The 24080-nt window shown below is 39.1% G+C and overlaps 1 protein-coding gene across 3 annotated transcripts in view; it reads right to left on the bottom strand.

Moving 5' to 3' along the window:
• NAALADL2 (N-acetylated alpha-linked acidic dipeptidase like 2) overlaps positions 1–24080 on the bottom strand; it is a 505503-nt gene that overhangs the window by 63597 nt on the left and 417826 nt on the right. For all 3 annotated transcript variants that reach the window (XM_075418303.1, XM_075418304.1, XM_009940036.2), the window contains one exon: positions 9179–9274. In XM_075418303.1, coding sequence (XP_075274418.1) covers positions 9179–9274 — 96 coding nt within the window. The remainder of the gene's footprint in view (positions 1–9178; positions 9275–24080) is intronic.

A 24080-nucleotide genomic window follows, 5' to 3' on the forward strand; every position in this document is an offset into this window, starting at 1 on the left:
TTTAAGGAGTACAGAATTAATTCTCTCCTGACAGTCAGAGAATTGCACAGTTAGGACTGTACAGAGACAATCCATGGGCACAGTTTCTACACAGACCTTCATACTAATGATCACCATGCTTTCTTGTCCATTCAGCTTCTCTTGTTTATTGGAGCCACAGTTTCCTGATTATTTTGATATTTTTGTAGTTTTCAGAGTTCTCTAACGTGAAACCATTCAATTTCAGCCACTCCAAAAGAAGCCAAGAAACAACCTTGGAATACTGAAGTCTTGACATCTTTCCACAACTTCATGAATAAATGGCACAGGGGGAAACAGAGTTAGTTCTGTCCCATAACAGTTCTTCCATTTTGAAGGATATATTAGCAGGAAAGGCATGGAAGAATTCAGGGGCATAGTGGAATGGAGTTTTTAATATCTGACTGAACCAAGTGAAATTGTGTTGGACAGTGCAGCTGGTTCATCAAATTTTTACCAGGCTTTCTGCAATTTCAACTTGTTTTTATTACCTAGTCTTTATCCATCGCAGTTCAAGTATAAAGTGCAAGAGTCCTTGAGGCTACTTGCTTTTAGGAACAAAGAACTACTGAAAAATTCCAAGCATTATCTACCCTAACTGGGCCAGAGCAGATAGAGAATATGCTGTCTGGCCAAACATAGTATGACTGTCTGTCAGAACACCTCATGTCTTTAGCAGCAAAGTCACCTCTTTCACATCTAATACTGAGAAAATCCCTCGACAGGTTTTTTTTTTTCTTTGAATGCTGTTACTTCCCTGTTCACCACAATTCATACAGCATCCCCAAAGTTACTGTGCCAGTCTATATCACCAGATTTGCTCGTTTTTATTGTTGCTGACAACAGCTACAGAACAAAAGAAACATTGTCAGAAGGGAGTTTTCAGCAGGTTTGCATTCACCCTCTGCTTGAACTGGATTATATGTTCTTTCATGCAAGAAAGCTAAAGGTAAAACAAAAACTCTCACTTGCGTGCTTGAGAGAACGTGCTAAATCAAATCATTTCTGTGAAATATGCCAGTGCTTCTTTACAGAAAAACTTGGACAAGTTTGTTTTTGTGCAAATTCAGCCAGACTGTCACCACAGACAACACAGTTCTGCTTAGCACATCTCAAATTCCATTAAGCCATAAATACCAGTAAGATGGTCAGAATCAGTATATGAGAGGCTGATGAGCAACGCAAGTCATTTAAGTTACGGAAAGACTATGGGTGCATGATGCTGCACCTATGCTGCCACATCACCTTACAGCAGATGAGAGCTGCTGAAACACCATGAATTGCTGCCAGCTGTGGGAGGACAGCGAAATGAAGAGATGCTCCAAGTCATCCTACAATTTCTCAGGCAAAAAACCCCTGTGCAGGTGCTTTTATGTGTGACAGCATCCAAAAGATACTGCAGACAATTCTGACACCTTCAAATCAAGGTCAATTTCTGCATCTAAAAATTCAGTATCAACAGCAGATTGTCTCCAATATGGCTACTAATCAGGTCCCCCAGCCTGATTCTCACTTCATATACCGAGAATGGTGCTTATGGTACGTTAACTTTATTCTGCAACTCTTGTCACCTACCCCTGGTCCATATTCCTGTTTGTTGGCTGGAGGCTTAGATAATTTGTTTTGCAAGTACAAAATCATAACAGAATTTGTCTTTAAAAAGACATGAGACTTCTGTTGGTTTGTGCAGAATTCACATCTTTGGAGGTATGATGATGCAGAGACTGAGAAATAACGTGAAAGTCTGACATATGCAACTGAAGAGAGGAATTTTAAAAATTACATGAAAAGGAATACATCACTGAAGAAAGTTAACTGGAGAAATTACCTGTGAAAATTGGCACTCCAAAGTGTCACATTTGCATGATGGAAATCATGGCATGCAGCAAAAATTTCCAGTTAGCAAACCACACAGTAATGCAGGGGAAGGCTGCCACAGATTTGCCTGGACCTTTCAACGATAAAGCGTTTTCTGGGCTTGGCTTGGATATGCGATATATTTGGGTGCATTAGATTTCTGCTTTCTGAATATTTCAAATTTCTTCTGCATGCGCCACACCAGCACTGCAACACGTTAAGTGCTGTAACTCTGACTGGAGTAATAGTCTGTCTCTACTGTTTGGAAATTTTAAATAATTCTGCCAAATCCTTTAGTTCTCCCACAGAGGAAATTTTTCAATGAAAAAGGAAGATGCATCAATAGAAATCCAGATGTACAGCTGCCTCGATGCAGAGGCCATTGGGATGCCTAAGCACAATGTCTCACAGCTTTTTCAAGAACATTCTGATACCAAAAAAGGCATGTTGTAGCGGGAACGATACACAAATGTAAATGTACTCTGCTGAAACATCCATGCCAGTAATAATACACTGGCAGCAATGTTTCTGGTAAAACTTTGGACCACAGACGTGCTGTACATGGTTTGTGAAAGCGTTTCCACTTGATACTATGGAGATTGCATCCCTGCCAAAATTACAACAGATGCTTCAATGCAATGCAAACTAACTTCAAGCTGGTTGATGACAATGAGAATTTGTTTTGATTTTGAAGTCTGGCAGGAAACAGCATTAATACTGTTCTTCACAGTATTATTCTATTGATTCAAAACTGTACTCTCAGTCTTTAGGATTGTAAGGGTGTGCCACTTTACTGTTAATTTAGATATGCCATATTATCTTACATGTGTCATAAATTCCGTATTTCAATCATCTATGGCAATCTCGTGTATCAGTTTTACATACCTATATATCCGTAGTTATTTTTAGCTTTTTTCAGTACAGAAGCATACAAAAAAAGAGCTGATTTGCAGATACCATATAGGAAGATGAAAATATTTAGCAGAGGTAGCATGCACCGAACCACAGATTTTGATTTTTAGGGAGATTACAGAGAAAGAACTACCAAAGTTATGGATATCATTGCATTGTCAAGATGAATGGGTATTCCCTATGCTTGTGTTAGAGGATTAATGCAACTAGACGATGGATAAGTGGGAATATATATCTCTCCCATGCTTCGAAAGAACATAACAGTATGATCCTCTTCAAGAATTCCTCAAAACAACATACTCTTGCTGTACCTTGTCTGTGGTCAAAATGTGAATTTCATTTACCAACAGTCCTGCAGTCCAGTACTTTTCCTTTCACTTTCTCCAAGCAAGGAATCTGCCTCTCATCTTCTTGGAGTGTTTATATTAGAAACAAAATGGAAATACTACAGTATGTTACACACAAAAAAACTATTTCCCTTAGAAATGGAAACACTCCTTCCTATTGCTCTTTTATTTAACGTTTAGAAGTTAATTGCATTACGGTAGTTAGTTCTACTTTATGGAGCTCCATAACTGAACCGTAGAATAATGAGGATCACTAATAATTTTCTCAAGAGTTATCTGTCAGCACCCATAAGTCATCACAAAACCAATCATGTCACTTCTGGCATACCTTTCAACACTTTGGTGCCTGCCAAAGTGAAAATCAATAAAAGATTATTATTATTCCATGGCTGATATCGGGTAAGTGGCTCCAGCAGCACTCCCTGTTGGGGGACTGCCATTAAAGCTTTTAGAAGTGCATAATCCAAGACTTATTAAGCTACTCTAGTGAGGATACCGCATAACACAAAAATATTTTTGAACTTGTTAATAATGCCAATTGACTAGTTCCCATGAAACGCTGTGCTGAGTAACACTGATGAAACTTACTGAAAAATAGCACATATTTTTTTGAGTATGCATTTGATAACAATAGAGTTTCACCTGACTTCTTCTGGACTGATGGGAAAATCCATTCTCTGCTACACAGGCAACATTTCTCCATTTTAATGCCTGCTATATGTATTATAAACCACACTTGAAATAACAAAGTCTGCAAATCTCACTTAAGATACCACTAAATTTTGTACTGCAACATGCTGCTGTAATGAATGTCTTGGTTATTCACCACTAGGAAACCTACATATTTCTGTTTGTTCTCTGAATCTTTCAGATCAGGCTGAGCCTTGCAACAATCTACCCTAAACCCACTTCTACAGTGCCAAGATCTAAGATAAATTGATCTGACAAGCATTCTGACAAATTAGATCTTCTAAGCACTCAGATTACAGATCTATCTCCTTAATAGCTGCAGATTTCTCATTCATTTCGCCTGCCACATTCAGCAGTCTCCTCCTTTTCAGAGTGTTCATGAAATTAAGGTAACTAACTGTCCTTCAGAGAGCACAAGCCGCAGTTCGCTGATTATTTGTTCTTACACCGAACCTGATGTAAAAATTTATGTTGAAATTCTTCCATTGTTACACAGTATCAAGCCATTCACATAGAAAAAATTCATTAAAGCCCTATTTCCCTCAGAGAGATGAAGGGCCTCAAATAATTTCCTGCCAAAAGCAGCATAAGCTTTTCCACCAGCTTCGGTGGCCACAGAAGCAAAGCACACTGCGAGTGACAAGCAGTGACCAATGAGTCATTCTTTCTGTCCTTCTTGACCTTCCTCCCACAATATTTGAGCAGTGGGCTGAAAAATGGCAGGCTTATTGCTGGAAAATATGAAGTGATGCACACAAGAGAACACAACCTATGAGTATACATTAACAATTGGGATGCACGTATTAGCTCCTATCACTGAAGAAAGAAATCAACTCATCATGAATAGTTAACAGATAACAGCAGTCTAAAAGACCAAAGCATGCTGAAGATTATTGAGGAAGGGTTAGAGAAGAAAATATCATAGAGAGTCTATATATCCACAGTGATACAACATGTTGAATATGGTACATAGTGTTAATTACCTTAAAGCAAAAGAGATGCCACAGAACTGTGTAAGTACAGAGGTAATGTATTACTAGGCAGGAATGACTTACCTATCAGGACAGCTCAAACTGGTTGCTACACTTGGACACAACACAGTTTAGAAGGGAAAGCAACTGGTATTGAACAGTAACCAGAGCACGTTTGTTTCTTATTTCTCATACCAAAGGCAGAAAAACCCTAGTGAGACAAACAAGTAGCAAGTTTAAAGTAAGAGGCGGGGGGGAGGGGTGTGTGTGTGGAATTAAATTGTGGGAAATGTTGCTATGGGATGTTACGGAACTGAGAATGCAAATGAATTCAAAAAAGGCATTGATAACTATAGAAGAAATATTTTACGCTGAAGGTGGTGAAACCCTGGCACGGGTTGCTCAGCGAGGTGGCAGGTGCCCCATCCCTGGAAACATTCAAGGTAAGGCTGGACGGGGCTCTGAGCAACCTGACTGAGTGGTAGATGTCCCTGCTTACTGCAGGATGGTTGGACTGGATGGCCTTTAAAGGTCCCTTCCAGCCCAAACTATTCTCTGATTCTACGTAACCACGCTGGAAATTGATGTAGAGGTGTGACTGTGAACCTAAGAAATATTGCACTGCCAACTGACAGTAAGTGGGAAAGTATACCAGAGGAAGTATCATGCTATGATTCCGATTTTACATATTTATTCCCAAAGAATCTACTACTTTTTACTACTAGTCATAGACTTCTGTACCAAATGGAATTTTGTTCTTCTCTACCAAGGCTATTCCTACTCAGGAGACTATGCGTCAACCAAGAAGTAACATCTGAAAACAATCAGCTTGGATAAATTGGTTTGTCCATATCTAATACTCCTGAATATACAAAAAAGACCCAAACCCTGCCAAACCCTCCTTCATTACAAAACCATCAATATACAAGAAATCCGGTAATAGATACTACTTCTTAACACTTGCTTTTTTCAGGTATTTCATCTTTTTCTCCAGATGTATCAACTCTACAACATCTTCACTGCTAGGTCTGAATGTATAAATCTCAATTTAGTACGGTAAATATTCCTTTTACAATAATTACCATCCAGTACCAGTATGCTTTCTGGCATTGAATTCAACTTTTTCTCAATTTCCAAATCTCCATTCGATATGATAAAGTAAGTACAGCTTCAAGAAATATATACCAACTGTGTCTCCAAAATACCAATTGCTGTGCATGTTCCAGTAGATATAGAGTCATTCAGATAAGGTCTCAGCTGGTTGCTAAAGGAACTGAGACTGTAATTTTAAACACAAAGTCTCTCACATAAGCAGCTGTGAAATACATGCTTCTACACATGGAAAACAGATGTTCGGTGCTATGAAACTTAACAATTTTTGGCCTTTTTAAGCAGTCTTTATTTGTCCATAAAGATTTGCCAAAGGAAACAAAATACAAGGATTATTAAGGGAAGCAAAAATTATTGTTAAAAATTAATTATTTATTGAACATGGATACTAACGTCAAATTAGCAGTCATTGAAATAGAAAGAATTACATTAGCATACAAACATAGCATTTTATTTCCTGGGTCTAGGCCTTAGCTTGTACCAGGCCTCTAAAGATCACAAAATCTTTAGTTCAGATATGTCAGAATGCTTACCTTCAGCTATAAGCTTTCATCTACAGACCTACAATATTTGGGATTTATTTTCCAAGAGTTGTATCTCCCAAACCTCACAGGTCTTTCCTCAACTTGAACTTCCTACATTTTGAACTCCTATAATCTAACATGATGGAAAACTTTTTTCAGTCTTCAGGGCTATTATAGCTGGTAACAGTGTTTTGTACTACTCTTGTTCTGTGAAGAGAGATTTTAATTTTTGATATCTGGATAAATAGTGGTAAAATAACAGATGTATCTGAATAAAGCAGGTATCTTCATTGTGTGAAAAAATTAAAGATTAATAAAAATATGTTTCTACTAGCTCAAAGACAACCATCAGGCATATACAGCAACTGATAAATGCAAAAAAATATTTTTAATAATCCATTTTTTACTAGAACCAAAAAATGTGCACAGTATAATAGGCAGAATTCTGCTAGCATTCCTACATTGACCATGGATAACTGATCAACAACGGAATGGTGTAGAATAGGTGTTGTTTCAAACATTTGTATCTCCACGTGACTCGAATTTCCTTTCTTTTAGTAATTATAGATGTTTTCATGAAAGCTAAACTGATACATGTTTTGTTTTCAAAGAAATAAAGCTTCATTAAGCTTCATCCCCCTTAAGTGACTCACACTGAGAATCGATATGTATGCAGTATAAAGAGGACATATTTAGAGTTTCAGTAAAGGAGACAGGAAAAACCACTACCAACAACAAAGCCTCAGCAACCTTCCAGGCTGCCCAAAGCATGCAAACCAGTGTCAGTTTAAAAAAAAAAATTTCTAAGATAAGATGACTCTTTAGAATTCAGACTACATATGGAGCAGCTTCTCTGCACTAACATGCAGCCACAAGAATCAAGTATAGGTCTGAAAGATCTTACCAAGGCAAGGGTGATACGACCTCAGGTATGCAGCCAGATAAATGTTGCCACACAAAGCCATACTAAGGCCTTATATAAAATATTGCATACATTTCTGGACACTCACTCAAAGAAAATGCTTTCAAATTGGAACAGATGACAAACACTAGGCTAAAGGAGAGGCAAAGGAAAGCCCATCTGACAGGAGAAGGGAAAGATAATGGTTGGCTTAGCTCCTCTGAGAACAAGGTGGAGATGGGAAGAGGAGGGAACCGAGAGATAACAGCACCGTTATCTAACTATAAAGAAAAGTAAAAAATAGATGAAATTTAGAAAACTTTTGCTGTTCAAGCTATTCAGAAACTACTTTAAGATCAATTAAGCTAAGCTAAAAATGACAAAATCACCAGCTGAGGATCTCACTCCACTACAACACATATTATTCATCTTTATAAAAGCATCCTGGAATTCAGTCTGAAAAGCAAAATGGAAATGTAGTCATATCCTAGTGCAATCTTCACCAAGTTTTATCAAAGAAAATTGTAATGCTCAATGAACCTACTTAAATTAATTTGTAACGATGTAGACAGTATCAAAATGCTTCAAGTCAACTAATACATATTTTTCTGTGTTAGACAACATTATAGAGCAAATGTTAAAATACAGATTATTCAGATTACACATGGCCCATTACACACTAATTAGTCAATCATAAATAAATTATGCAGTAAATAATCACATGCCTACTTCCCTCAGTCTTTGGAAAGAAATTTGGTGAATCTTTTCAGTCACTTTGGTATCAAGGATGGCTTAAAAACCATCAGTTCCATTAGAAGGGCTTCAGAGAAGACTCCTGTCTTATGATTGTTCCTGAACTGTCAGACTCTGCCAAGCTTCTAAAAAATGTCTAGGAATATGTACTTCTGTTCCGAAAAAAACCCAAACAAAAAACCACCACCAAAACCCCAAATGAACAAACAAACCAACCCCTAAAACCCTCAAGATCAGTCACGTCTGTTTTGCCAAAGACGCTGATCCGCCCACATGGTAAATCTGCACATTGCTGATCTTTGTGAGTTTATTTTTGTTGCCAAAAGAAATGTTTCAACAGCAGCTGCTTTTCCGAAAGAAGCAGCTCCGAATAAACAAAGAAATCTGTTTGTGAGGTCTACATAGCTCTGGTTTATAACAAATCCAATTACAAGAAGTGAACAAATGCATTAAGTTGGACTCATTAGTAGTCCTGTCTCTTTGCAGAAATAGGGCTTGCTGAGTGGACAGAGTGAAGAAAGAGCACTTTAGAGCAAGGACTAATTTTGATTGTATTAATAAATAACATGAAGGGAGTATTATATTGGAGCGACAAGAAGGGAGTCAGAACACATTAACTTTGGGAGCATCCCCTCTGTAGAGCACTCTCCAGAATCATGGGATGGCCACCCCTTCCTCCCACCTGAGCATACTGTGACAGCTCGTAAAACCAAGGATCTGCACATGTGAAGGTGCCCTCAGAGAGCCCTCTTCACTTGACAAAGTTGACAGCACCAAACCTGCTACTTCTTGCCACCTAGTGGGGCTCAATGCCCTGCACTACTGCCAATAAGTTGAACATGAACCAAGCAAAATGCAACTGAATCACACAAAATTAAGCATTTGCACATAGAAGTGTTTTGATCACACAGGTCGAACAACATAACAGTAAAGACTATTCCAAAGGTGAATCTCAATGAAAAAAACTCCAAGACTTTTAACTACATTCAAAGTATTCACGGAGAAAAAAAAAAATTATCTTTCAGAAGTATTAACAAATTCATATTTGGCCATGTGAAAGAAAGTATGTGTAAATGAGATCTCCATTTCTGTTACCTTTGCAATGGTCTCGTGCAGACTAAAGGAGGGATCCATCTCTTCAGTTTTTGTTGTATGTACAGGAAAAAGAGCTTCATAGAGAAAGCTGGAATTCTGTGAGAAAGAAATAAGAAGCCTTTTAGGATTCCACATTGATTTCCTCCTTCAAATGCTTATTGGATTTTGTTCAGAGATTGAAAAACCCTTCAAAATGTTCTTTAGTTTTGCCAATTATTAGAACTTCTTTCACTGATCTAATTAACTGATTCCAAGTCCCCAAAAGAGGCAAAAAACCCTAAGTCATATGACTTTATTTCTGGAATGGCAGTTGTCTTTGTAATTGTGCTTCCCAAAGCAGCTAAAATTTTGTCTAGAGGGAGAAAAAATACCCACACAGATATCATTCTGGGCTAGGTAGCAATCAGACATTTTATTACATACATCACGATTTAGTCTTCAGAAGAAAGGTAAACACAATAATAAAAGAATATACTTTTCTCTTCTGCAGCCATCCTACTTCTGTATAGAGTAATACCATCTACATAATATGGGGTTCTGGTCAGTTCCCTAGAACTATATCCTTTAGGCTGACCACTCTTTCTAACACCAGGCAATTTTCATATATTATTTTTACAATATGTTCGTCTCTTCTTGTACTGTAAGAAAGCAAGAAGTTAGGTTGCATATTTGCTGTCACAAGGAAATAACAAACTGATACCCAGGTGTGGAGTGAAAAAAAGCAGAACAATACAAAACAAAACCCCAAGCCTCCAAGACACAGAGATGCCTAAAACAGGAATTATGTTAAAACCTATGTTCCTGAACTTGGTATAATAATCCAGAAACTAACCTGAGAAGAAAAATCTTTCTGTACATCCCCATAGCTCCTGTGACATACATCCTAAAATTATCCTTGCTTCTGTGGAGCATCTCTAGTTCTGCTTTTTAGGCATGACCTACAGTGCCCTCTCATAAGAGCTAGGAAGCTAATCCCCACCTGGTATAAAAACAGAAAAATAGGTGTAGAGGTGCACCTTGATGGGCTGAGGCATATGCTCGATTTGGTAAGCATACTTTGAAGACACTCACTGCTCACGAAGGCAATGAGTTCAGCACAAAAGCACAGAAACTATGGCCAAAGTTATTTCAGAGATCAGCAGGAGGATGTGACCGTGCATGAGGATCATGACATTCTAAAATCTACTAGCTACGGGAAATGCTTTTAAACATACTCTTCAAAGTAAACTCTAACATATTCACTGCATTTACTTCTGTCCTGAAGAGAAGCAAGCCCTCTGCCAAACTCTGGTTAGCTTGAGGCAACTAACTTCAGCATCACAGTATTGTGTATCTCGTTTTGGAAGGCCTAAATCTTTCCTTGCTCATGAATATTATTCCAGGTTTTGATCTTAATTTTGGAAGTCGGCACCTAAATGTGGTATTGTGTTTAGCCAGAATATCCTAAAGTCCTTTATTGTATTTCGTATTTAGTGTACAATGCACTGCGTGCCACGAAGAAGCAGATACAGGCTTACCAGAGGGACTGATGGGGCCTGCAGAGGGACTACAAGCCTCTCCTTAACATACTTCCTTGTAGGTTGAATTCACGTCTGATTGCTGGGAAACTGGTCTTGTCCCTTGTCTGACAGCCCTGGCAGAATCTCTAGGGAAGTATTTAGTTTCAGATTAAGTTAGGCTAGTCCTAGAACTAACATTCTGCATGTGTCTTTAATGCTGCTAAGTTCTTTTTTCTGGAGAGAGACACTAAAAAGAATATAAGAAAATGTATCCATTAGGAAAGGTTAAGCAGAGCAGGAGTGTGACTCATGAAATGAATATATTTTGCCAGATTCATAATCGTAACTTTTTATATATGCTAGTTCTGGAGCTTTACATAGGACCCAGTAAGAGAGTACCCCAATTCTGAGTCCAATTTTTTTGTTCTATAAATTTACATACAAAACAGTACTAGTAGCAATAAGAAGCTGGCAATATCCCTGGCTCTGAAATGCCTGAAACATCATGAGATTATAATATTATTGCATCTCTATGAAAACAATTTTGAAAAATGTCTAGAGTCTTTTCAATTGAATTCCAAATAAAATTCACAGAAGCCCATGGTCCTGTATTTAGGATGAATAATTTTTCTGGTTTAGATTATTTCCCAGACTGTGAGGGAATACTGACACTGTTCTGGAAGCACGTCCTTTTCAAATACCAGCTTCCCATATCTACTAGACTAACGTTTCTTCTGTTTCCTCCTCTTGATATACACTGATCTTCAATAGTTTCTGTCCTTGAAGTCCAAGAAAACCTCATACTCTTCACTCCCCCTTTTTAGGGGCATAAATCCGGGAAATAACGCCCAACACATTCTTCAACAGCTATTAAGTTATTTGCATTCAGAGATTGCATGCTGAGCAGTGACCAAATACAGCCTTGGTTAAAAAATATTAAAACTGATCTGAGCTTTAACAGGATGGATTCGTAAGGCTGGCTAAAAACATCCTGTAGGGTTAATTCTTTTAAGCATCAGGAAGTGAGCAAATGAGAGAGACAAACAATTTAGAGAGACACAAACAATTCAGAGGCTTTGCTGTGGCTTGTACAACCTCTTTTTATGTGACTGAGCTTTGCTCTTTCACATGCTGGGTTCTAAGCCATACAAAGACTGAATACAAATACCACTTGAGCTAAAAGAGCTGTTAACTTCAATTCAAACAAAAGAAGTTAAAAAGAAGCAGAGAAAAAAACCCTACCCTACTCCTCAAAACAAACAATATAAAGTATCTTACTTATATTCCCCTGGGGGATAAAATGGTGGTATCTGACATATGCCTGCTGAATAGGAATTACGCTTGTACTACACAACGCAGTACCTCGCATGGATCCAAGAGCTAGTTCTTAATAGGGCATGGCGCTCTTACCTCTCTTCTAGAACAAGCGCGGGACACAAATGCATTATAATCCTGGCAGTGATGTGATATGCCAGCATGCTCTGCTCAAAACTACTCAGCTTAGGTGGAGTTCCCTACAGATGTTCAATCCACCTCCTGACCTAGTACACTCATGGCTAAATTAAGCTTCTTTGAGCAGTGGGACATGTCTCATGGACATGTTCAAGAAAACACAGTGAAAGGTATGTCTCAAAAAGGCATGTTACATCACTTATGCTTTTTAATTTTTTCTACATTTTGCTTTTTCATTTTTTCTACAAATTAATACCTCCATGATCAATATTCTAGCAGTATTTCCATACATTTTTAGAAGATTATTTCTGGTAGTAAGCTCCCACCCCTTTCTTAAAAAAATAAAAATAAAAAAAATAATTAGCACCAACTTACACAAATTTTTGTGTTCAGTGATGCACTTGTGTGTTGAATAATTTGTCACAGAAGTATCAGAATAATAAATGAAGTCATTCTTCCCTTCAGAAAACTATCGTTCTTTATTTTTAGATCTCAGGGAAAAGAGGCACAAGGTCATTTATTATAAAGATAAAATATATACTTCAAGATTAATTCATAACATCTATTCAGCTCTGTTTTACTTTTGAGCACTAGTTTCCAGAGCAATGTCATTTGACTGGGGGAAGTTGAGGAACGCTGTCGTTCTGCTACTGTGGTGCTAATGCTGTTCATCATCATTCACATAATTGCAATCAATAACTTAGAAAGGATTACATTATTTATATTCATTCTTGAGTACCTTACTGAGAGTCAGTGAAGGGAATGATTACTGAATTAGATTTGCTACACAAGATCAGGTTATTGCTCCATCTAGACAAATGTTCTTTCTCTGGAATCTAAAACTTGATGGATCAGATGCCTATAAAGCAGGGACACACCACTTCACCAGCTCCTATCCCACCCTACTCTAGACACAGACCTGCAGAGCACAGGTTAGGATTCTAGTCATCCTGCACTCCATGGTGAGAGATAGAAACACTGAAAGTACACATTCCTACCCATTCTCTTAATCTAGGTGCCTTCATGGAGCAGAAGGTCTTACACAACTTGAAAGAAATACTAGGTTGTAGGGGTTTGAATTACACAAACGAGTGGTGTCACTGAACCCCAAGTCAGCTGGAGCTCTGATGTGTATCAGTCCTGGTATCTTCCTGGAGGCAAACACCTGAAAAACAAACTTTATTTTTCTTTACAAGTAGGGTTTATGAGAACAGAATCCAAGACGACAGCCTTTGTTAAAAAGCAAAAATACAACAAAATAAAAACCACTTTGTAAATAACTTTTGCCTGTTGTTTCTTTGCGCAAGGAGTCATTATCTTTATGTTCTTCCTCAGTCCAGCAATCCTTCAGTGTCCTTCCACTTTCCAACACACTCAGCACAGCCCCTACCAGGATCCCCAGGAAAACAGTTTTTTGGATTTTTTTTTCTACTTCTCTCGTGGTCAGACTACAAATGCTATTCTCATTAGTCCTTTCTGTACTGAAAGGTTTGCGGGTCTTTTTGATTTTCATTACTGTCCCACTCTCACATCAGCCCAGCTGCTCTCTCTTTTGTTTGCCACATCTATGTTCTGGAAAACTCTCCCAGATTAAATGTTCCTTCTCTGAAAGCCCCTGAGCAATCCACCCTCCTTCCAAAGGCTTCCAACCTAGTGGAGACCACAGCAGCTAGACAAGGTAAACAGGTAGCCTCGGCTGCTGCCTCAGCTGCTGTCTTTTGAAGGAACACAACATAAGTAAGCAACCATCAACAAATAAATCAGAACACATTTTGACATCACAAGTGGCAAGTCAATTTGCTCATGCTGGAATCAAGACCCTGCTTGCTAAGATCTTGAAAAGGAGTCATACAGAATCACTGCTTTAAGAGGCTTGACTATTTTCACACGATTTCTGCCCAGAAAACACAACCTTTCCTATGGAGTGCACATGAAATAAAAAATTACTACAATTTCATGTATTTGTACATATTTATAGATAACATTTATTATTCTCTGTGTGTGTATAGACAGATAATACTTGTAAATAGTTAATCGAAGATTACTATCTGAAATAACTTGCTGCCATTTGAAATATCTTGCTCTGCACTTACAAAGGGAAATGTTTAAAACCGTTGTTGTTCCTTTTTTTTTTTCATAAAAGACACCTCCATAAAGAACTACTAGAAAGCCAAACATCTTCTGTTTCGCTTGCCTTTTATTGTCTTTCAAGCACTACGCTGATCAGAGAAAGCCACGTGAACCTCCCAAGTAACAGAAGCCCACTCTTTATCCCAGGGAGCGCATGGCAGAGATATGTGTCTAGGTGATGTTCCAAGAGCACCTTGCAGCATTTCACAGCAAGAGCAACACTTCCCAACAGCAAGAAACTGGATCAGGCTCCTCATTTATTCTTTCAGCAAGCTCGCAATAACAAGTGGGTCTTGAGGTTTCTTTTTCACAGCAATTTGCTATGCAAATTTCTACTAAATACACAGTAAGAAAAAGACATGCTAATCCAAAGAGCACTAGAACCAACTATATTATTCCTTTCTGTTTTTCACCCACAGCGGGAGTTACAGCTACAGTTGCTGTCCTCGTACTCTCCCACACTCACTTCCAGAACAAAATTCTTCTGTCTTCACTTCTAGTCAGGCACCAGCATCACCCTCACTTTGTACAACGGCCAGAGGGGTTCTATGGATTGTGCAGCGGAATGCTCTTGAGATGATACCAATTTATGGAAAAACTTTTTCAAGGTCAGACCACTGTGAGACACCCTAAAATTCAGGAGGCCCAGCTTCCAGTCTTGCCTTTGCAAATTTTCTCCTTGCTGTTTATAGCCTTTTGTAAATTGTTCTTTAGGTACGTAGCTATCCAAATGGATTAAGAACATTCGCTTTTCTGACATGAAGCTGTATTTTTATCATACAATCTCTATCATCTAGAAAGCACCATGCCAATAATCCTTGAATTCCCAGTGTAATGACTTGGTTTCTATACGAAACTCTTCTACTTCAGACGACAAATGAACAAGCATAACATGTATTTGGAAGTGGGTTTCCAAACTCCCTCTTTATCTCATCTTCCTTTCGGAATGATCAGTTAACCTGATCTTTTCAACACTCATTTAATGAAGCATTCTGTGAAATTAGAAAGACATTGATGTTCCACTTTTCAAATAACGGGTCACTTCTGATTAAACTTTGATTGAACATTCAACTTTCAATCTTAAATTGCCTCCTTTTCTTTTTAATTTGAACCCAATTTCCTGCTGCCTCTGCGTCTTCTGACAGTAATTAATTGACTCATGAATTGATCAAATGAGGATCAAAAATGCAGGAAAAAGAACCCTTAAAACCCTAAACCTGGCTTACTCTTGCTTATTTATGATGGACACTCGCACTAAAAATCACTTCTGATTTACTAGACTCACTTTTCTAACTTCTCTTATCCTTCCGCAACTAATTAAGTGAGCTGAATGCTTCACCTTCTAAAGGTACTAAATTTGCCATCCCTTGTGTACTGTCTTACAGCATACCTTCAATTTATATGCCAACTTTCAACCAATGCATTTTAAATCATGAATAAAATCCCATAGCACTACTGGTGATTTAATGTAAAACAGAATAAACACCAAAACATACTTTAGAGACCTATTTTGCTGTCATTAAAAAAAAAAACAACACACAACAAAATTTTACCACACTCTGTCTTCGAATCGGAAATAGTTCTGTGGTACACACAACAAACAATGTTCTTTACTAGGCCAGGACAATGCTGCATCCACAACAAAGATCCCTGTTTTCTCGACCATTACTTTAGAAACAGTGAAATTATCAGTAGGAAACTCCAATTATGTGACTAATAGTTCCTCAATATGCTCTCATTTCACACCTGAACAGATTTTTCATGCCTGCTGAATATTCCCCAGCATTAACAAGAAAACATCCTTCTATCCTTAACCAGGTGAATAACATACAAATGCCTCCAGAACGTTTTTTTGTTTTGTTTTGGGTGGTTTTTTTTTTTCTGAAAGTAACATACAATGGAGGTTTCTCCACCCAGCAATAATGCTCAATCTGGAAAAACACAGTCTTTAAAGTTCTTTAATGAGTTTGACTTCACCCTTGTTAGTATCTGTCTGCATTGTCCGTATTTGTGCCAGCTTTGCCCTTCAGCACTTCACAATATTTGTGCCACCAGCTGGGGCAATCCCAAGCACAAACACAGACTGGGAGAAGAATGGACTGAGAGCAGCCCAGAGGAGGAGGATCTTGGGGTGCTGGTTGACAAGAAGCTCAACGTGACCCAGCAGTGTGCGTCCCCAGCCCAGAAGGTCAATGGTACCCTGGGCTGCATCCCCAGCAGCGTGGGTAGCAGGAAAGGGAGGGGATTCTGCCTCTCTGCTCCGCTCTGGTGAGACCCCCCCCAGGAGTCCTGTGTCCAGCTCTGAAGCCCTCAGCACAGGACAGTCCTGGACCTGTTGGAGCAGGGCCAGAGAAGGCCCCAGCAATGATCCGAGGGCTGGAACCCCTCTGCTGTGAGGAAAGGCTGAGAGAGCTGGGTCTGTTCAGCCTGGGGAAGAGAATCACAGAATCACAGAATGTTAGGGGTTGGAAGGGACCTCTGTGGGTCATCCAGTCCAACCCCCCCTGCCGAAGCAGGGTCGCCTACAGCAGGCTGCACAGGACCTTGTAGAGGCGGGTCTTGAATATCTCCAGAGAAGGAGACTCCACAACCTCCCTGGGCAGCCTGTTCCAGGGCTCCATCCCCTTCAGAGTGAAGAAGTTCTTCCTCATGTTCAGACGGAACTTCCTGTGCTTAAGTTTGTGCCCATTGCCCCTTGTCCTGTCGCTGGGCACCACTGAAAAGAGTTTGGCCCCATCCTCCTGACACCCACCCTTGAGATATTTATAAGGTCCCCTCGCAGCCTTCTCTTCTTCAGGCTGAACAAGCCCAGCTCCCTCAGCCTCTCCTTGTAGAAGAGATGCTCCAGTCCCCTCATAATTCTCGTAGCCTGGGAGACCTTACTGCGGCCTTCCAGTACCTGAAGGGGGCTACATGAAAGCTGGAGAGGGAGTTTTTACAAACACATGTAGTGATAGGACAAGGGGTGATGGTTTTCAGTTAAAAGAGGGTACATTTACATTAGATAAGGAAGAAATTCTTTACAATGAGGGTGGTGAGGCACTGGAACAGGTTGCCCAGAGGAGCTGTGGCTGCCCCCTCCCTGGCAGTGTTCAAGGCCAGGTTGGATGGGGCTTTGAGCAACCTGGTCTAGTGGCAGGTGTCCCTGCCCATAGCAGGGGGGTTGGAACGAGATGATCTGTGAAGTCCCTTTCAACCCAAACAATTCCATGATTATTTTATGATCTTGTAGTGCACGAAAGTAGAAGACTCTTAGGAAGGTACAACAGAGGGAAAGCAACAAGAGCAAAAATCCTTCTGAAATTTTTACAGGTAGGCCAAACCATATAAGCATGCTAATCTAACAGTGATAAAGTCTGCAAAGTGAATACACAAAAGAAGGATGAAAGAGAAATCTGTTTATTTTCTTCACATAGACCGAAGAATAACATCCAGCAGACGAGAATTTAGGGGTATAAAACTTCTGCTGCATCAGGACTGAGAATATATAATTTGTTACCTGTCCACATATATATATATATATGCTGTCTGCTCTATGAGCTATTAACCTGTTTCACTCTTTCTGCCTTTTTGTTAACACAACAGCGTGAAGAATAGAATTGCAGCAATGTGAGGGACACACACAAACATGCACCGTCTGGTCATTAAAACACAAAGCAATTAGTCAGTGCTTACCTTCAGAATCAACCTGGGAAACAAGTTTAGTTGGGAGGTTGAATTCAGCCACAGAGCACACACTACAAAGTTATGCTGGTGCCCAAAACTTTTACCCAGAACTCCAGAGGCTTACAATTGCATGAGGACTTGTCTGCATTTGTATTCAAAACCATAGCCAAAAATTTGTCATAGCATAAAGGAGAAAGCCCCGTCAGAAGCAAAGATAAAGAGGGAGCAGTGAGAATAAAAACACCTTTGAAATCTGCACTGCAGGCTCTCACTAATTCCTTCTTCCATTTTACCCTAAGTTAAGCAATTGGCATATGGCATCTTGGCAGCAAATATACAACTGTATTCCTTTGTGAAACAGGTGTTTCTCAACAGCTCGGCTAAAAGACCATCCCTTCTCCATTTTCCTTTTTTTTCCTGCCAGGGTGTAAGGGATTGAACCAGAGGTTTGACTGGAAGAAGGATCAAAAAAGACTAATGGAAAAGGGTATCTCAAAGCAAAATACAGCTTATCACCAGCTTTCTGGAATACTTTGAGTTTGGGAGGGTGTTGCAGACTGAAGCAGGTTTTTAAAAAGATTTACTGAATTTTCTAGCATAGAACATACTGAAGCCAAGGTGTAGTTCTCTATGTGTGGGTTAAACTGAATCAATGGAATAACATCAAGCATTAATGTATGGCACATAGGATGTCTCACTAATAAAGGCCCTTAAAGTTGCCAGTATATCACAGAAGAGAACACTTTCCTCTCCATCTCACTAGTAGGCTGGCTTTTCCCTTTCTAGCAAATGCTCTTGATATCTAATTAAATATTCCCCCCCAAAATCCACAAAGGATTGTAAAGTGATATAAAAGCTGGTTTTCATTGGTTACTACTTAAATGAAACTGAAGACATAGAAGGTGTATGCTTTTAAACTATTTTTAGAAAGTTTTGCGGTTGCCACAGCCTAAAGTGTGTCAAAAATCTCTTCAAAGACAGAATGACTCCACTCTGTGAAAACAGGCATGTCAGAAGGAGTTTCTGACAGGAGACTTTCCTTTGGTATTTTTACTCTTTCAGTTTACTGAAGAATGTTTGGAAAATAAACAAAACCAAACCCACTTTCTGTTTTTAATGTTCTGGTAAAGATGTGCACTGACCTTGTGATGTCACCAGATGCTGTACAAAATAAGCAAGGCCTGCCAAATCAGACTACACAGAAAACAGAACAGGCAGAACTGGAATCATTGCTGTGCAATTTATTTTATTATTCAACTCAATTGTGGCCAGAAAAACTCACGCCAACAATCATCAGACAGGAAAAGAATATAAGCACATTCCTCTCATCTTTTTAAATTTAATGTTTCCTTCCTTGCATTAGTAAGTGAATTGAAATAATCACTGTAAAGCTGTAAATTCACAGACCACAGCACAAAGAAAGCAACTTCTAAGACACCAGGATACTTGCAGAGCTTTATTCCTCTTTAGAATTTTCCCTTGATGCTTTTTAAACTGAAGGCAGAATCAGCAGCTTAAGTAGGGGGAAGCAGCCCAAGCCAGAAATCTGGAACCTCACAGAGGATCTTCCCAAAGCTTCAGGAGGTTAGAAATAGGAGGCTCAGTTCAGATTCACTACATGTAAGAGAGAACACCCTCTCCTGGATGTGTGGTGTGAAGGACACAAGAACGTTTTGTAACGTTTTATGATCAATTATGAGCATTCAGATTATGCGGAAAACATGCAGTGCCAGTAAGATCATCCTAACGATGTCCTGCTGCAAGCCATGAAGCCCAGTGACAACATCTTTCATAATCACAAATATTGTAAAGTACAATGCTTTTATTTCCTGATTCGATGCTTATTTGTCATTTTTTAGTGCTTTACAAAAAATATTTAAGTTATTACGCTGAATGAAGAAATCTGATTTTATCTATCAGACAGGTATTATGTAGGTGGGAGGCTCAACATTTTGCAGTAAGAATCAGAATTAGCTTTTGCTAAGAAAAGCAATAATGTCTTCAAAGACAATATTTGTTTATCAAAAGCCTTATTAAACATTTCTTCAGTGTCCATGATAAGACATACCAAACACTGCAAATTTTGAGAGAATGTATCAACTCAAATCACAGCTGTTTGACAGTCCAGTGATCTTGATTTTTTTTTTCAAAGTATAAAAAGACAAAGCTGAGTGCCACACTACTAATATCGGCTGACACAAAACAAGTTCTGATACTTATTCCAGATGCTCTGCCAGAAGATTTTTAGTTGGTCTACTGAATTCAGCCACTCAGAACAACAATGGTAAAATGTTATCTTGAATGCAGCACACCATTTACTTCTTCAGGGAGGACAGATAATTCAGTGCCTTCTATCCTTAGATAATACGTGTTTCAGTAACTAGATGCTTCAGTAGGCTACCAAACAGAAGCAATGATTGGCATCTAAGCAAATTTCTCACAAGTTTTCCCACATCCCATTGACTTGGGAAACATCCAAGCTATCTTTCTTCCATTGACTTTCAACAGCCCCCAGTACACTCCAAGAAAATGAGAGAGAGAATCTGCAAGGACAGAGTTTACAGCAACAACATGCACTCACACAGTGTGAATGCTAAAGAAGCTGTGCATTTTTGTTACTGTATGGCAGGTTTATGAAGAGAATTTTCACCTCCTGGATGCACTGTGGAATGTTTGGGACATCAAAGCACTAGGATTTGTGAGACCAAACAGATTCTTTTAGAGCAAAGTGATGTATCCAACTGATGAGGATGTCATCAGTTTCACTAACATCAGTGGAATAAGAAAGATGCTCTTCCATGAAATTAAGTAGCTAAATATTCATATTATTCAATAAAACAACTCATGCAATCAACTGAACATCAAATGCATTTTGTCTTGTAAAACACTGAGTCATTAACCTTAACAATTTCAGCATGCTCTCACTACCAAATTCAACTAAATTAGCGTCAAAGTGAACAGATGCACTGATGTATTAATGTAGTACTGGTGAGTACTACACTGAGTAACCCCTGAACGTACTGAGAAACTAAAAAGCACTAATTTATGCTAACGATGGACAGAAAAAAAATGTTGTTCAGAAAAAAATATAGTATGAATAAACAAAAGCACAGCTATTATAAACACAGTATAGCCCATGAGCGAGAAAGGCAAGACGCACAAGCAGCCGTGGTGTGGACCTACCTTCAGAAGTAGTCGCAAGACAATCTACTGGGGACTGTTCGAACTATATTTTGTTACACACTGGCAGTTCATTATTTGTCTACGAAAAAAATGAAGCCTCTCTCTTCACGTCGACACATCTAACTGCCATTGCTACACCTTGTTGACCATGAAGTTCTACTACAAAGTTCACAAAATCTCCCAGCAGCAAATGCAACAGCACCAAACTCTCCAGAGACAGTTTAGAAAAAGGAAATCCTGGGTTCCCAAGCACCCTGTCATTCTGAAGCTGATATACATTTGCTTCTTTGCAAGAATTTCTGGTATTCTCTGGTATTCTAAGCATACTAGTATTTTGATTCTTTCATACATGCATGAAACATCTCTCGTAACTCCCCATGAGCAGCTACCAACTGTGTATTTCCTTAAAAAAATTTAACATATACCAGGGAGAAAGGGGAAGAGGAGTAAAACAGGGAAGGAGGGGAGCGATGCACAGCCGTATTTTTAGATTGCAAAGCTACCAAATTGCAATTCATCTGCTGTGGTTTAACTCAGCAGTCAGCAACTCGGCACTACACAGCTCCTCGCTCACCCGTCCCCTTCCCCCACAGTGGGATGGGGAGGAGAAATGGACAAAAAGTAAAACTCGTAGTTTTAGGTAAAGACAGTTTAATAAGACAAGAAAATACTACTACTACTAACAATAATAATGATAATCATGAATATGTAAAACAAACTATATACAACACAATTTTTCTCACCACCCGATGACTGATTCACAGCCAGTCCCTGAGGAGCGCTTGCGGAACCCGGAAAATCACAATTTTCATGAATTTCATAAAACTCCCAAAAAAGACTGAACTCCCGGAAAAGTTCAAACTCCTGGCCAAGAGAGGATTCAATCTCATGGAAACGAGAAAGAACGATTCCTGCCCCCTGGCCAACCCCCATTCAAAATCTGAGCATGATGTTTATGGTACGGAGTATTTACAACAGCAACACACTGCTGTTCTGCAAACTCCCTATTAGTCTAGATTCAAAAGGGGAAATATGGCTTCTGTTTAGGTTAGGAATCTAGCTGGAATACCAGGGTCAAACAACTGGTGCTAATTCTCTTCTAAGGAAATGCACACACATGCCACAGGCCTGGAAGTTGTGTTCTGAGCAGCTACGGCTGAAGTAAGTACACCATGTCTTCGTATACGGTCTACCCTGATCCTTCAAAGAAAATGATGCCATGATGCTTCTAATTAAAGTTCTTGATAAATATACTTGCAACTGATAAATTAATTAGTACTAGGTGAAACTTAATCCAGGAGAACATAAACAGTAACATAAAAAAAAACCAATGTAAAATTTACCAGAAGAGCCTGGTCAGCTGTAGACCTTCCAAGTAGTTAGTCAGAAGAAATCTCAAGACAGTAACTAACTCTCTCCTGTCTGGAAAGGGACTGGAGGACATACTGGAAGTAAAGAAGAAAATGATCTGGATACAGAGTAACAAGAAGATTGATGATGTGACGCAAAATGTTGAGGTAACTGCATTAGGAATATAGAGATCTGAAAATTCACAACACAAAAACTGATTGACTTTAAGCACTGCAACTGTTTGACCAGTGAACTATGTAAGTGATACAAAAATGCCTCTCAATACAGGGTATCACAGATCAGAAAACTCCTGTTTGCTTTAGAGATATGCAGACAGGTACAGGGCTGTGTTTGTGGAGTTGCAGTTCTCTCTTTACCCCAGGATTTGCTGACAAAACTACACCACAGACTTTGCTACCTTCCATAATGCCACCTGGATTATACATATCTATAAACATATGCATACAAAAATAAAGTGTGTGTTTATGTATATATTATCTATATAAACAATCCTTGACAAGAACCTTGCTAAGAGAGAATCTAAGAGACCACTGGTCACAAATTTACAGTGACTGTTAGAATTTGTTCACACTACATCCAGCCGCTTCCCATTCCAATGCATGTTACATTCCTAGGTAAACTGCAGCTCAGACATTGCAGCTAGAAGACAGACGTGTCTGTTGCTGGGGATTATCTGTCCTTCTCCAGTTTGCAAACTGTTTACTGGTTGTTTTCAGCCTTCTTGACATATGCAGTTCATTCTTTATCAGAGACACAGAGAACCGTTCTTTCAAAGAAACAGTAGCTTTTAATAAATTCTGGCAGCCAGAGAAATGGTAGCAACTCACTGGTAGGCAGAAATTAACTTTATTTTCATTGCTTGTTTTGTGAAATCTAAGAAAGAGTATGCTGGAGGTTATAATGATAATGGATTTAGCTATTCATGTGGTAATGCAGCCAGTGGCCATCAACTACACTACTGAATTGCCTACACTGTGATGATTGATAAGGCGATTGCAAATTTGTAAATTAAAAAACTCTCCAAATGCTTCCTACAAATTCCACTTAAATTTAATTAAACTTCTCAGAGTCTAATTACTTAGATACTTAGATATTAAATAATATAAACCTAATGTCAAGGTCATAACTGGAATCAACTCAGTACATCAGTGACTCAATAATTACAGGCAACAGAATGTCCCACTGATGGTTGAGAGGAACACCTTTGTGGTAAGGTCCCAGCGTGGTCAGCTGGGCTGACTGGACAGAGTCCTGACCCTTTACACACAGCCAACACCCAGAACTTCCAAATGCAACCCTGATGTCTATGAATTTGCATGTTCGGTTCAAAACTTTCTCTCGACACAAAAAAGCCCTAGAAATTAAACAGTAACAGAAGGTCCCCATAACTCAGGATTAAACTGGTGCTCCTAATCACTGACACCAGAAGGCCGCAACTTCCATTCAGTACTGTTCCCACACAGACAAAAATCGGTACAAACACCAGTCTCCCATTCACTTCTGAAAAGTGACACGAGCCAGACACACTGAAGGGCACTCCATACTGCCTAAGGCTTCCTCTACTCCAACACAAGCACATGGCAGAGAGAAAAGCAGCATGC

Source organism: Opisthocomus hoazin, chromosome 4 (assembly GCF_030867145.1).
Source record: "Opisthocomus hoazin isolate bOpiHoa1 chromosome 4, bOpiHoa1.hap1, whole genome shotgun sequence".
Classification (NCBI taxonomy): Eukaryota; Metazoa; Chordata; class Aves; order Opisthocomiformes; family Opisthocomidae; genus Opisthocomus; species Opisthocomus hoazin.